The sequence below is a fragment of the Apodemus sylvaticus genome, chromosome 18 (genome assembly GCF_947179515.1).
Source record: "Apodemus sylvaticus chromosome 18, mApoSyl1.1, whole genome shotgun sequence".
Taxonomy (NCBI): domain Eukaryota; kingdom Metazoa; phylum Chordata; class Mammalia; order Rodentia; family Muridae; genus Apodemus; species Apodemus sylvaticus.
The window spans coordinates 59,439,125-59,451,707 of record NC_067489.1 but is presented as its reverse complement, the minus strand read 5'-3'; the positions used below and the strand labels follow the sequence as shown (position 1 = coordinate 59,451,707).

The 12,583-nt window shown below is 39.3% G+C and overlaps 1 protein-coding gene across 3 annotated transcripts in view; it reads right to left on the bottom strand.

The window, feature by feature from the left end:
- Positions 1–12,583, bottom strand: part of LOC127668459 (probable ATP-dependent RNA helicase DDX60) — a 124,996-nt gene that overhangs the window by 72,440 nt on the left and 39,973 nt on the right. For all 3 annotated transcript variants that reach the window (XM_052162111.1, XM_052162110.1, XM_052162113.1), the window contains 4 exons: positions 7,607–7,748; positions 6,181–6,336; positions 4,711–4,816; positions 4,188–4,303 (listed from right to left, as the gene is read on the bottom strand). In XM_052162111.1, the coding sequence (XP_052018071.1) occupies positions 4,188–4,303; positions 4,711–4,816; positions 6,181–6,336; positions 7,607–7,748 (520 nt within the window). The remainder of the gene's footprint in view (positions 1–4,187; positions 4,304–4,710; positions 4,817–6,180; positions 6,337–7,606; positions 7,749–12,583) is intronic.

Below are 12,583 nucleotides of genomic sequence, written 5' to 3'. Positions count from 1 at the left end.
AAGTGACAGTTTTTTAAACTTCCTTTTTTTCTATCAATGGAATGAAACCAAGTAATCCATGCACACAGGTTAAGGACTCTACCACTGCTCAATTCCCAGCAGCCCTAACACTTCCAAGACAATTTTTCATAGCCAACTTCCAAAAGAAATACCAAGAATGTTATTTTAATTTTATTGATTAAATGTAGTTTTTGACAATTCATATACGTATGTAATGTACCCTAATTACTTACTGTCTTAGTTAGGGTTTCCATTGCTGTGAAGAGACAGCATGGCCAAGTCAACTCTTATAAAGGACAACATTTAATTGGGGCTGGCTTACAGGTTCAGAGGTTCAGTCCATTATTATCAAGGCAGGAAGCATGGCAGCATCCAAGCAGGCATGGCACTGGAGAAGGAGCTGAGAGTTGTACATCCTTTTCTGATTACATTCAGAAGAAGACTGGCATCCAGGCAGCAAGGAAAAAAGTCTCAAAGCCAACCCCAAAAGTAACATGCTTCCGCCAATAAGGCTACACCTCCTAATAGTGCTATTCCGTGAGTTATATTCAAGCTACCACATTCCACTTCCTGGCACTCATAGGTTTGTTTAAACACATAAGTGTGTGGGTGCCATACCTAGCCATAGCATAATGCAAAATGCATTTATTCCAATGTCAAAAGTCCATAGTCTATAACAACCTCAACAAACTTAAAAGTTCAAAGTTCAAAAGCTCTTCTGAGATTCATCTATTCACTTAAATGTAATTCCCTATAAAGTCAAAAATCAAAAAGCAGGTACACAAGGATCACCTGAGTAGAAGATCACTTGGGACATGGCCCACCAGGGCTCCTCCTGCACCCAGGAGCTGGGCAGCACCAAGGCAATATGTGCTGGGGGAAAGCCGGTCACCCAGGGGAGCTGAGACAGGTTTGCAGGCAAACAGGAGGGACAGGCACCAGCCAGTGACAGCAGGTCCAACTAACACCAGAGATAACCAGATGGCAAAAGGCAAATGTAAGAATGTTACGAAATGAAGGCAATATGGCACCATCTGAACCAAATTCTCCCACAACAGCAAGTCCTGGTTACCCCCAAGCAACCAGAAAAGCAAGATTTGGATTAAAATCACAGCATATGATGCTGATGAAGGGCTTCAAGAAGGACATAAATAACTCCTTTAAAGGCATACAGGAGAACACAAGTAAACAGGGAGAAGCCCTTAAAGAACTAAAAGAAAACACAACAAACAGGTGAAGGAATTGAACAAAATTATCCAGGATCTAAAAATGGAGGTTGAAACAGTAAAGAAATCACAAAGGGAAACAACTCTGCACATGGAAAACCTAGGAAAGAAGTCAGGAGTCATGGATCAACAACAGAATAAAAGAGATAGAAGAGAGAATCTCAGATGCAGAAGATACCATAGAAAGCATTGATAAAACAGTCAAAGAAAATGAAAAATGCAAAAAACTCCTGACCCAAAACATCCAGGAAATCCAGGACAATATGCCAAGACCAAACCTAAGGATTATAGGTATAGAAAAGAGTGAAGATTTCCAACTTAAAGGGCCAGTTAATATATTCAACAAAATTATAGAAGAAAATTTCCCTAGCCTAAAGAAAGAGATGCCCATGAACATACAATAAGCCTACAAAACTCCAAATAGATTTGACCAGAAAAGAAATTTCCCCTGTCACATAATAATTAAAACATCAAATGTACTAAACAAAGAAAGAATGTTAAAAGCAGTAAGGGAAAAAGATCAAGTAACATATAAAGATAGACCTATAAGAATCACACTGGACTTCCGCACCAGAGACTATGAAAGCCACAAGAGCCTGGGCAAATGTCACACAGACTCTAAGGGTACACAAATGCCAACCCAGACTGCTGTATACAGCAAATCTCTCAATTAGCATAGATGGAGAAAACAAGGTATTCCATGACAAAAACAAATTTACACAGTATCTTTCCACAAATCCATCCCTTCAAAGGATAATGAATGGAAAACACCAACAAAAGGAGGGAAACTACACACTAGAAAAAGCAAGAAATTAATCTTCTTTCAACCAACCCAAAACAAACATAAAAATTGCAGGAAGCAACAATCACTATTCCTTAATATCTCTTAACATCAATGGACTCAATTCCCTAATAAAAAGACAGACTAACAGACTATATATAAACAGGATACAACATTTTCTGCATAGAGAAAATGCATCTTAGTGTCAAAGACAAACACTACCTCAGAGTAAAAGGCTGGAAAACATTTACAAGCAAATGGTGTGAGGAAACAAGCTGGAGTAGCCATTCTCATATCCAATAAAATAGACTTTCAACCAAAAGTCATCAAAAAAGACACAGAAGGACGCTTTATACTCATCAAAGGAAAAAAATCTACTAGAAAGAACTCTCAATTCTGAACATCTATACTCGAAATACAAGGGTACCCTCATTCATAAAAGAAACTTTGCTAATGCTTAAAGCACACATCACACCCCACACAATAATTGTGGGTGACTTCAACACCTCACTCTCCTCAATGGACAGAGCATGGAAACACAAACTAAACAGAGACACAGTGAAACTAACAGAAGTTTTGGACCAAACGGATTTAATAGATATCTACAGAACACTAGATATTTCATCCTAGATCAAAAGAAAATACACTCTTCTCAGCACCTCATGGTACCATCTCCAAAATTGACCATATAATTGATCACAAAACAGACCTCAACAAATATGAGAAGATCGAATTAATCCCATGCCTCCTATCAGATCACTATGGAGTAAGAATGGTCTTCAATAGCATCAAAAATAACAGAAATCCCACATACACATGGAAGCTGAACAATGCTCTACTCAGGGATAACTTGGTCAAGGAAGAAATAAGGAAAGAAATCAAAACCTTTTTAGAATTTAATGAAAATGAAGGCACAACATACCCCAGTTTATGGGACACAATGAAAGCAGTGCTAAGAGGTAAACTCATAGCTCTGAGTGCCTCCAAAAAGAAGCTGGAGAGAGCATACACTAGCAACTTAACAGCACACCTGAAAGCTGTAGAACAGAAAGAAGCTAATACACCCAAGAGAAGTAGAAGGCAGGAAATCATCAAACTCAGGGCTGAAATCAAGTAGAAACAAAAAGAACTATACAAAGAATCAACAAAACCAGTAGCTGGTTCGTCAAGAAAAATTAACAAGATAGATAAACCTTTAGCCAGACTAACCAGAGAGCACAAAGACAGTATGCAAATTAACAAAATCAGAAATGAAAAGGAAGAAACAACAACAGAAACTGAGGAAATTAAAAAAATTATCAGATCCTACTACAAAAGACTTTCCCAATACAACTGGAAAATCTGGATGAAATGGACAGTTTCCTACATAGATACCAACTTCCAAAGTTTAACCAGGATCAGATAGGCCATCTAACTGGTACCATAACCCCTAAAGAAATAGAAATAGTCATTGTCAGTATCCCAACCAAAAAAGCACAGGACCAGATGGTTTTAGTGCAGAATTCTATCAGACTTTCAATGAAGACCTAACAGCAATACTCTTCAAACTATTCCACAAAATAGAAACAGAAGGAACTCTACCCAACTTGTTCTATGAAGCCACAATTTTGCTGATTCCAAAACCACACAAAGATCCAACAAAGAAAGAAAACTTTAGACCAATTTCTCATGAATATTGATGCAAAAATAAACAACAAAATTCTTGCCAACCGAATCCAAGAACACATCAAAACTATCTTTCACCATGATCAAGTAGGCTTCATCCCAGAGATGCAGGGATGGTTCAATATATGGAAATCCATCAATGTAATCCACTACATAAACAAACTCAAAGCCATAGAGCTGTGAGCTTAATCTCCATATATTAGACTTCAAAGAACATCCAGACTCCTTAAACTACAAACCTTCTTTCCTTAACACAGTGACAAGCTCACAGCTCAGAAGACAAAGATCACATATGCATTCCTCTCCCTAAGACACCTACAAGCTTCGTATGAATAACCAACCACCAGGAAACAACATGATAATTTCCTGTCAACATGATTCCTGTTGTGCATCTGAATGTCTTAATGACTGTTCTCTCCCAAAACTTTCCATTTGTGTTCATAATGTGTTTCCCATTGAAATAAAAGGCTGAGTGAAGTAGATTTAAATTCTTTCAGCTGAATCTGCAAACTCACCTTCAAAATTGGCCCTTGTCCTGTCATAATCATCACTGAGTGGTCTGTGGGAATGCCAGTGCACAAGGTCATCAAACTCCTTATGCTTCACCAGTGATGTAACAATAGGGTCATCACTGTAAAACAAAAAGAAAAGCATATTTCGAATTTCATGACTCCAAATCCAACACCTTGTAAAACTTTAAAAACTATAATTCCTTTTCTTCTTCCTGGGATATAACATTTGTGGTAGAATCCAAAGAGCATTTTATTAGAAGTTTCAGAAACCAGGACCTCTTCAATGTCTCCAACACTCTCAAACATTCCTTGTTTCAATAATTTATCGTAATGGTGAGGTACTTTGTTCTCCAATTAAAATTATACAGATGTCATAAAGAAAGTCAACAGACAATATGTTGTTGCACTACCATCTTAAATATGCCATGCTTCTGGAGTTTATTCAGGAAAAGTGTTCTCAAAGAACCTTCAATAAATAACTTATCCATCCCAAACAGGTATTTATTAAAACATATTTAGGCCTTACCTCTTTAGGAAAGGCAAGTCTTTCAAAATGTCTCCAGCAAATTCATCAACTAAATTACATGACATTGGAATAAAACCTAAATTTGGCATCATCTCCTGAGAACTTCCTGTAAATGGAAAAAAATTGTCATTAATTCAAATGTGAAATTTTCATACAGGAAGACAACAATTGTTTTCCAAATTTTCACAATTAAAAACATTTTATATTTATTTCATTTATATTTTATATTCTAATTCCAATCCTGTGCACAAAGCTATTTTCCACATTGAGTCTTTTGGAACAGTTGAAATAAATAAATACATAAATAAATTAAATAAATAAATAAATAAATAAATAAAATCTAATAGATCAGTAAATTAAATAAGTAGGCAGCTGAGGGACTAGATAGACAAACTGATAGATATAAGGTCAGATACATGATGATGGTGAAGACAGACAGTAGATAGATCACCAGTATTCTATGGCTATTATAATGGAGTAATGAATACTCTTTATTTAACATATATATGATTCTTAATTGTCCTGATGCTCTCTGTTCCTGTGTTTGCCCAGACACCTTTTGTAACAATTAGTTTAAGTTCTTTTCTCCTTATCATCCACAAAGACCAAACCTGAAGCAAGAGAATAGTCCTCAGCCCAAGTCATAAGAGGAACTGGAGAATACCCTAGCTCTCTTGTTCCTCACAGAAGATGCTCCCAAACTAGTTTGTACTCCATCCCAAGATTCCCAATGCAATCCACCTCCTGTCTTCCAAAGTAGAAACCTCAAGAGTATTTCATTATGCTCCAGACCCAGTGTGACTCCTTTTCATCTCTGTTCATCAACAGGCTGGTCTAAGGGGAACTAACCTTTGACTTATGTTCTTATTGGCTTGTGCTGTGTGAAGACTGAGTTCTACCACCACCTGGCTCTGGCCTTGGCTTCTGTGCCTGCTCCCAGGGAAAACACAACCATCTTTACATCTGTGCCTTGCATTGATTTGGTCAAAGGCTTTCTAAAGGGATTGCTGGCTTTTTATTCTTCAGACTTTCTTTCTTCCCTTCTAACACACAGCTACAGGTTACTGTATAAGACAGATGCTGAGTATGGAGCCACACTAGACTCTAAACTGGCTTAAGTGGGTCTCAGCTTCCCCTAGAATTACCTTGCTGGTTTCTCCCATTCTATTGTATTAAGTGGAACTATCATTACGTAAGAGAATCTGAGTGTCTTCCATCCACCATTATTACACAAAGAAAAATTTCAGTTGACATAGGTTGCATTGCTAGACATAGAATTCACTCAAATTTCTTTTCTATTTTTAAATTGGAAAACATATTTACAAAAAAATCATACAAGTTTTCAGTATGAATCAAAGAACACAGCAGCACACGAATATGACAACTATTTAAAACACACAGATGCTAGAAAATGATTTCTACTTGGAGCTTTTAAACATTTTCCTCAAAGTTAGGTTGGGAATAAATTACCTTTGATCGGTGATGGTTTCTTTTCAAGAAAATGAACTTTTGTTGTCCTCAAAGGAATTGCTTCTCCCACATCAAACTTTCTGACCAATTCTGACACAGTGTCCCAGAGACATACATACTCTTTCATGATGGCATCTCCAACATTCAAATCCAAGCCTGGACCATAATTAAAAGCTCTCAGTATTAAGAATCTCATACCTAGAAGCATACACACACACACACACACACACACACACACACAACTTCACTCAAGTCACCACACTCTGAAATATGAGGCAAACAATGGAATTTTCAGTAGACTTCAGACTGAATCTAAATGAAAATGATCACTCTGTGGACAATATCCCTGATACATCTTAAAACCAATCTTGCTTTTCTGATTGACACCTAATTTAATCCAACGCATAATAATGGAGCAATATGAAGGAAACAAATCTTGATGTAAAAGACATTTCAATAACACTCAAGTACTATTCTCTCAAAATGTGTTTTATATTTTTCCATTGACTATAAAAACACAAGAAAAATTATTCTAACAACAAAAAAACCATACACAAAGAAAGTATAAGGATTATCACTTATCTCTTGGAAAGACTTAAAAATCTCTAAATATCTAATACTAGTGAGATGTTTTGATTAATGAGAGTGATTTTATAATAAACATTATACACCATGTGTGAAAATGAACTGTTATGAAATGTTGAACACATAAACACATGTTTTTAACAAAAAATACTTATAGAATAATATTAAGTTGAAAAATATTTGGATTACTATGTTTATTCTGATCACCACTAAATAAAATTTTAAACAAAGACTGGGAAACTGGAAAGTAATTACTATTTATACAACAGACATTTAAGTAATGGTTTGACAGAGACCCACAACAAAACATTAAATGGAGCTTGGAAATTGTATGAAGAGTTGGCCAGCAGGATTGAGGGACTCAAAAAGACTCCACAGAAAGACCAACAGAGTCAACTAACCTAGACCCTTGGTGGCTCCCAGAGATCAAATCACCAAAGAGTAAACACAGAATGGGCTGGACCTAACCCCACCCACCCCAACCCACCCCTCTCCCACATATATAGACCAGATATGCACCCTGGTCTTCATGTGGGTCCTCCAGCCCCTGGAGTGGTACGATCCCTGAATCTGTTGCCTGCCTGTGGATCCTACTCCTCTATCTGGGCCTCCTTGTCTGACCTCAGTGAGAAAGGATGCACCTAGTTCCACAGTGGGGAGTAGTGGTAATACTCAGAGGAGAAGGGGAGTGCGGAATAGGGGAAGGATCTTCATGAAGGAGTAACGGGGGACTGATATTGGAATATAAAGTAAATAAATTAAAAAATAGTTTTGAAGCTTTAAATTCTTTATGAATTTTGTCTCTACATGAAGGTGATATTTATTATATGTTCATTGATACCTTTTGTATTTTCATTTTCATAGTAAAAAGCAATATTCTTCAACAAAGGCTCATCACTTAAGTCAGAGAGGTGAAGTAAATTCAGACTCCAAGATTCAAACATATCCACATTACTTAGGATAAAATACTCGCACCACTTTTTCTGAAAACCAAAAGTAAAACAAAGTTATTGACAGCTTTTATGCCCACAGTAGTGTATGTAGAGAGTGAGTCCATTTTCCTCTCTTCCTGATAAAAGGCAAATGGACAGGCTGCTCCGTCCTGAGCGATGTAATCCCAGTTAAGATGAATAAGAATTATGCCTTGTTCTCTAAAACCTGAAGCACTGCATACAATAAAAACTGATTCAAAAATCCACTTTAAATTCAAGTGAATGTGGCCATGCTATAATCCCAGCTGAGTCTACAGCAGGAGGTGCGCTGCAGGGTGGTGGCCAGTGTGTGTTACACCAGGCTCAGAACAACCTCGGCTACACAGTGAGGCCTTGCCTCAAGAGAAAAATTCTTTTTCTTCTCACTGTGCCTCTTTACTTTCCTTGTTCACTTTTGGGCTGTCAAGAGTTGGGTTGTCAAGGGTTCTAGAAAGCACTAAACCTTTCAAACTCAGATATCCCCAACTACCCACGCTGATGGCTATTCACCAGTCTTAAGTTTGTGCAGTGATGCTCCATTTTAACACAAAGCGCACTTACTTCTGGGCACGGTAGAGGAGTCTTCTTCTCAGTGATATGGTTTATGGAGTCAAAATGAGAGCCTGCTGGTTGAGGTCTCCTCACCCATTCTCCTTTGATTAGAACTTAATCGAGACCCATTCCATGTGAGAGCTAACCCTGACACTATTAATACTCTGCTATGCTTACAGACAGGAACCTAGCATAACTGTCTCCTGAGAGGCTTCATGCAGCTAATGGAAGCAGATGCAGAGACCCACAGATAAACATCATGCAAAGCCTGGGAGCCTTGTACAAGAGTTGTGGGGAGGGGTCAAGGATACCACAAGAAGACTCACAGAGTCAACTAACCAGGGACCATGGGGCTCAGAGCCTGGGCCACCAACAGGGAGCATGCAGGAGCTGGACCTAAACCCCTGATGACACAGTTGTAGCAAATATGCAGCTCAGTTCATGTGGTTCGCCTCACAAGTGGAATGGGGGCTCTCTCAGTGTCTGGTGCTTGCCATTGGCTCCCTTCCCTCCATACTTGGACTGCCTGTTTTGGCCTCAGTGGGAAAGGATGTATTTAGACCTGTTTAGACAAGATGCCTCAGGGTGGGATGGTTCCCAAGAGGAGCTCCCCATCACTTGGGAGAAGGGGAGGAGGCAATGGGGGGAGGTATTTGTAAGGATGGGACTGAGAAGACAAGAAGGAGGAGGGCTATGATCAAGACATAAAGTGAATTTAAAAAATAAAATAAAACCAAATAAAATAAGCAATGCAATGCTTCCCAATGCGGGGAAGAAAAAGAAGCTACTATTTGTGATCAGATACATCCTTCCAGGCCATCTTAGAATACTGTACAATATTTAAAGATCCTTATAATGTCTTTTGATCCAAAGCCCTTCCATTGTGTATTTAAAAAAGTTAAAATTCTTCACCAATACCAGTCTTACATAGAAGGCATCCGTTCCAGTCTGTACTGCATGAACGGCATTCACAACTCCAGATCAATTACAAAACAATCGATTTAACTGAGAAATAAGTTTATAACAAAGGCCAAAGTACAATACTACTGCCGCAATGTTTACTTTAATTACACACACCAGTAGATTTAATATATTAACCTAAAATGACTCATAATAAAGTGTTTAAAAGAAGATAGGGTCTGGTAGTGGCGGAAGCGGCAGCAGCAGCTGGTCCAGCAGAAAGGCCATCATCAGTGGAACCAAGGTGACAGGGTCCAGGCAGGCCCTGTGCCCACTACCACTGACCATCGCTGGCCAGCCGGGCTGCAAGCGGCGGAGTTACAGCACCTTTCACAGCACAGAAGCCACATCAGAACTCTGCCTCCCACCAGTCAGTTACGAGAGGCTCTCCACCATCTTGACTCTCGGACGCCAGAAAGAACTGACAGCCCTAAGGTATGCAGACTTAGCCAGAGACCAACGTCGCAGGGGTATAAGACTGACAGGCGTTGGCCTGTACCCAGGTCCTGGGCTGTTCCGGTGGGCCATCTGGGTGCCAACCCGGACAGGAGGTTGTTAGTACTGCAATCTGTCCCGGCTCTTGCAGGAGGCGCCCATCACCATTTAGGCTACAGGATGCCAGAGAGTTCTAGCAGGCAAAGTCAGCTAACAGTCACAGCCCGAGGCTAACATGGGGGGGGGGGGATCTAAGCCCGACGGGCATTGGACTGCACCCAGGCCCTGGGCTGTCCAGTGGGCCATCTGTGTGTCAACCCGGCCAGGAGGTTGTTAGTCCTGCTATCTGTCCCTGCTCTTGCAAGGGGCACATGCGCCGCCATCTTGGCTACCTGACAGAACCAGTTAGCAGGCATAGCCCATGGCGAACATTGCCTCAGGGTCTGAGCAGCTAGGCTAGCCTTGTGTGCACCAACTTGGTTGGGGGATCGGCTGTCCAGCAGAGTGATCAGCACTCAGAAAAGGTCCCCGCAGCATACACCATGAGCACTCCCTGAAGGAACAAACAGGCATCACCTGGTTCACTGAGGCAATCTGGGGCAAGGCACACTAGGGTTCCAAGGGCAGCCAAGAGGAAGGCAGCACATCAGCAATCTGCTACAGGGGAAACTCAGCCATCCAGTGTTGCCGAAATAGCCTTACAGCTCACAGGAGGCTCAAACACCAGCCAGAGACAAGACCACCTAATGCCAGAGATAACAAGATGGCAAAAGGCAAACGTAGGAACACTACTAACAGAAATCTAGGCAATATGGCAGCATCTGAACAAAACCCACAAACAACAGCAAGTTCTGGATACTCCAACACATCAGAAAAACAAGTTTGGATTTAAAAATCACTGGTCATGATGATGCTAGAGGAACACAAAAAGGACATAAACGAATCTCTTAAAGAAATACAGGGGAACATGAATAAGCTGGAAACCTGTATAATGGAAACACAATAATCACTTAAAGAAATGCAGGAGAATAAGGCTCAAGAGATAGAAGCCAATAAAGATGAAATGCAAAAAGAAACTTAAAGAAATGCAGGACAAAGTGAGTCAAATGGCAGAAGTCATGAAAGAGGAAACACAAAAATCTCTTAAAGAATTAAAGGAAAACACAAACAAACAAATGAAGGAACTGAGCAAAACCATCCTGAATCTAAAAACAGAAGTAGAAACAACTAAGAAAACACAAAGGGAGACAACTTTGGAGATAGAAAACCTTGGGAAGAAATCAGGGGCCATAGACGCAAATATCAACAACACAATACAAGAGATGGAAGAAAGAATCTCAGATGACAAAGACACCATAGAAACCATTGACTCAACAGTCAAAGAAAATGCAAAATGCAAAAAGCTTGTAACCCAAAACATTCAGGAAATCCAGGACACAATGAGAAGACCAAACCTAAGGATTATAGGTATAGATGAGAGTGAAGATTTACAACAGAAAGGGCCAGCAAATATCTTCAACAAAATTATGGAAGAAAACTTACCTAACCTAAAGAGAGAGATGCCCATGAATATACAAGAAGCCTACAGAACTCCAAACAGACTGGACCTGAGCAGAAATACCTCTCGTCACACAATAATCAAAACCCCAAATGTACTAAACAAAGAAAGAATATTAAAGGCAGTAAGAGAAAAAGGCCAAGTAACATATAAAAGAAGACCTATCAGAATCACACCAGACTTCTCACCAGAGACCATGAAAGCTAGAAGATCCTGGGCAGATCTCATGCAGACTCTAAGAGAACACAAACGTCAGCCAAGATTACTATACCCAGCAAAACTCTCAATCAACATAGATGGAGAAAACAAGATATTCCATGACAAAACCAAATTTACACAAAATATTTTCACAAACCCAGCCCTACAAAAAATAATAGGAGGAAAACACCAATACAAGGAGGGAAACTACACCCTGGAACAAGCAAGATAGTAACCTTCTTTCATCAAACCCAAAAGAAGATAACCACTCAAATATAAAAAGAACATCAAAAATGGCAGGAAGTAATAATCACTATTCCTTAATATCTCTTAACATCAATGGACTCAATTCCCCAATAAAAAGACATAGACTAACAGACTTGATAAGGAAACAGGACCCTACATTTTGCTGCATACAGGAAACACACTTCAGTGTCAAAGACAAAAACTACCTTAGAGTAAAATGGCTGGAAGACAATTCTAAAGCAAATGGTCTCAGGAAACAAGCCTGAGTTGCCATTCTAATATCAGATAAAATTGACTTTCAACCTAAAGTCATCAAAAGAGACATGGAAGGACACTTCTTGCTGGTCAAAGGAAAAATCCACAAAGAAGAACTCTCAATTCTGAACATCTATGCTCCAAATGCAAGGGCACCCTCATTTGTAAAAGAAACTTTACTAAAGCTTAAAGCACACATTGCACCTAACTCAATAATTGTGGGTGTCTTTAACACACCACTCTCCTCAATGGACCGATCAGGAAAACAGAAACTAAAAAGGGACACAGTAAAACTAATTGAATCTTTGGAACAATTGGATTTGACTGATATTTATAGAACATTTCACCCTAAAGCAAAAGAATATACCTTTTTCTCAGCACCTCATGGTACCTTCTCCAAAATCGACCATATAATTGGTCACAAGACAGACCTCAACAAATATAAGAAGATCAAACTAATCCCATGCCTCCTATCAGATCACTATGGAGTAAGAGTGGTCTTCAATAGCAACAAAAACAACAGAAAGCCCACATACACATGGAGGCTGAACAATACTCTACTCAATGACACCTTGGCCAAAGAAGAAATAAAGAAAGAAATCAGAGACTTTTAGAATTTCATTAAAATGAAGGCACAACATAC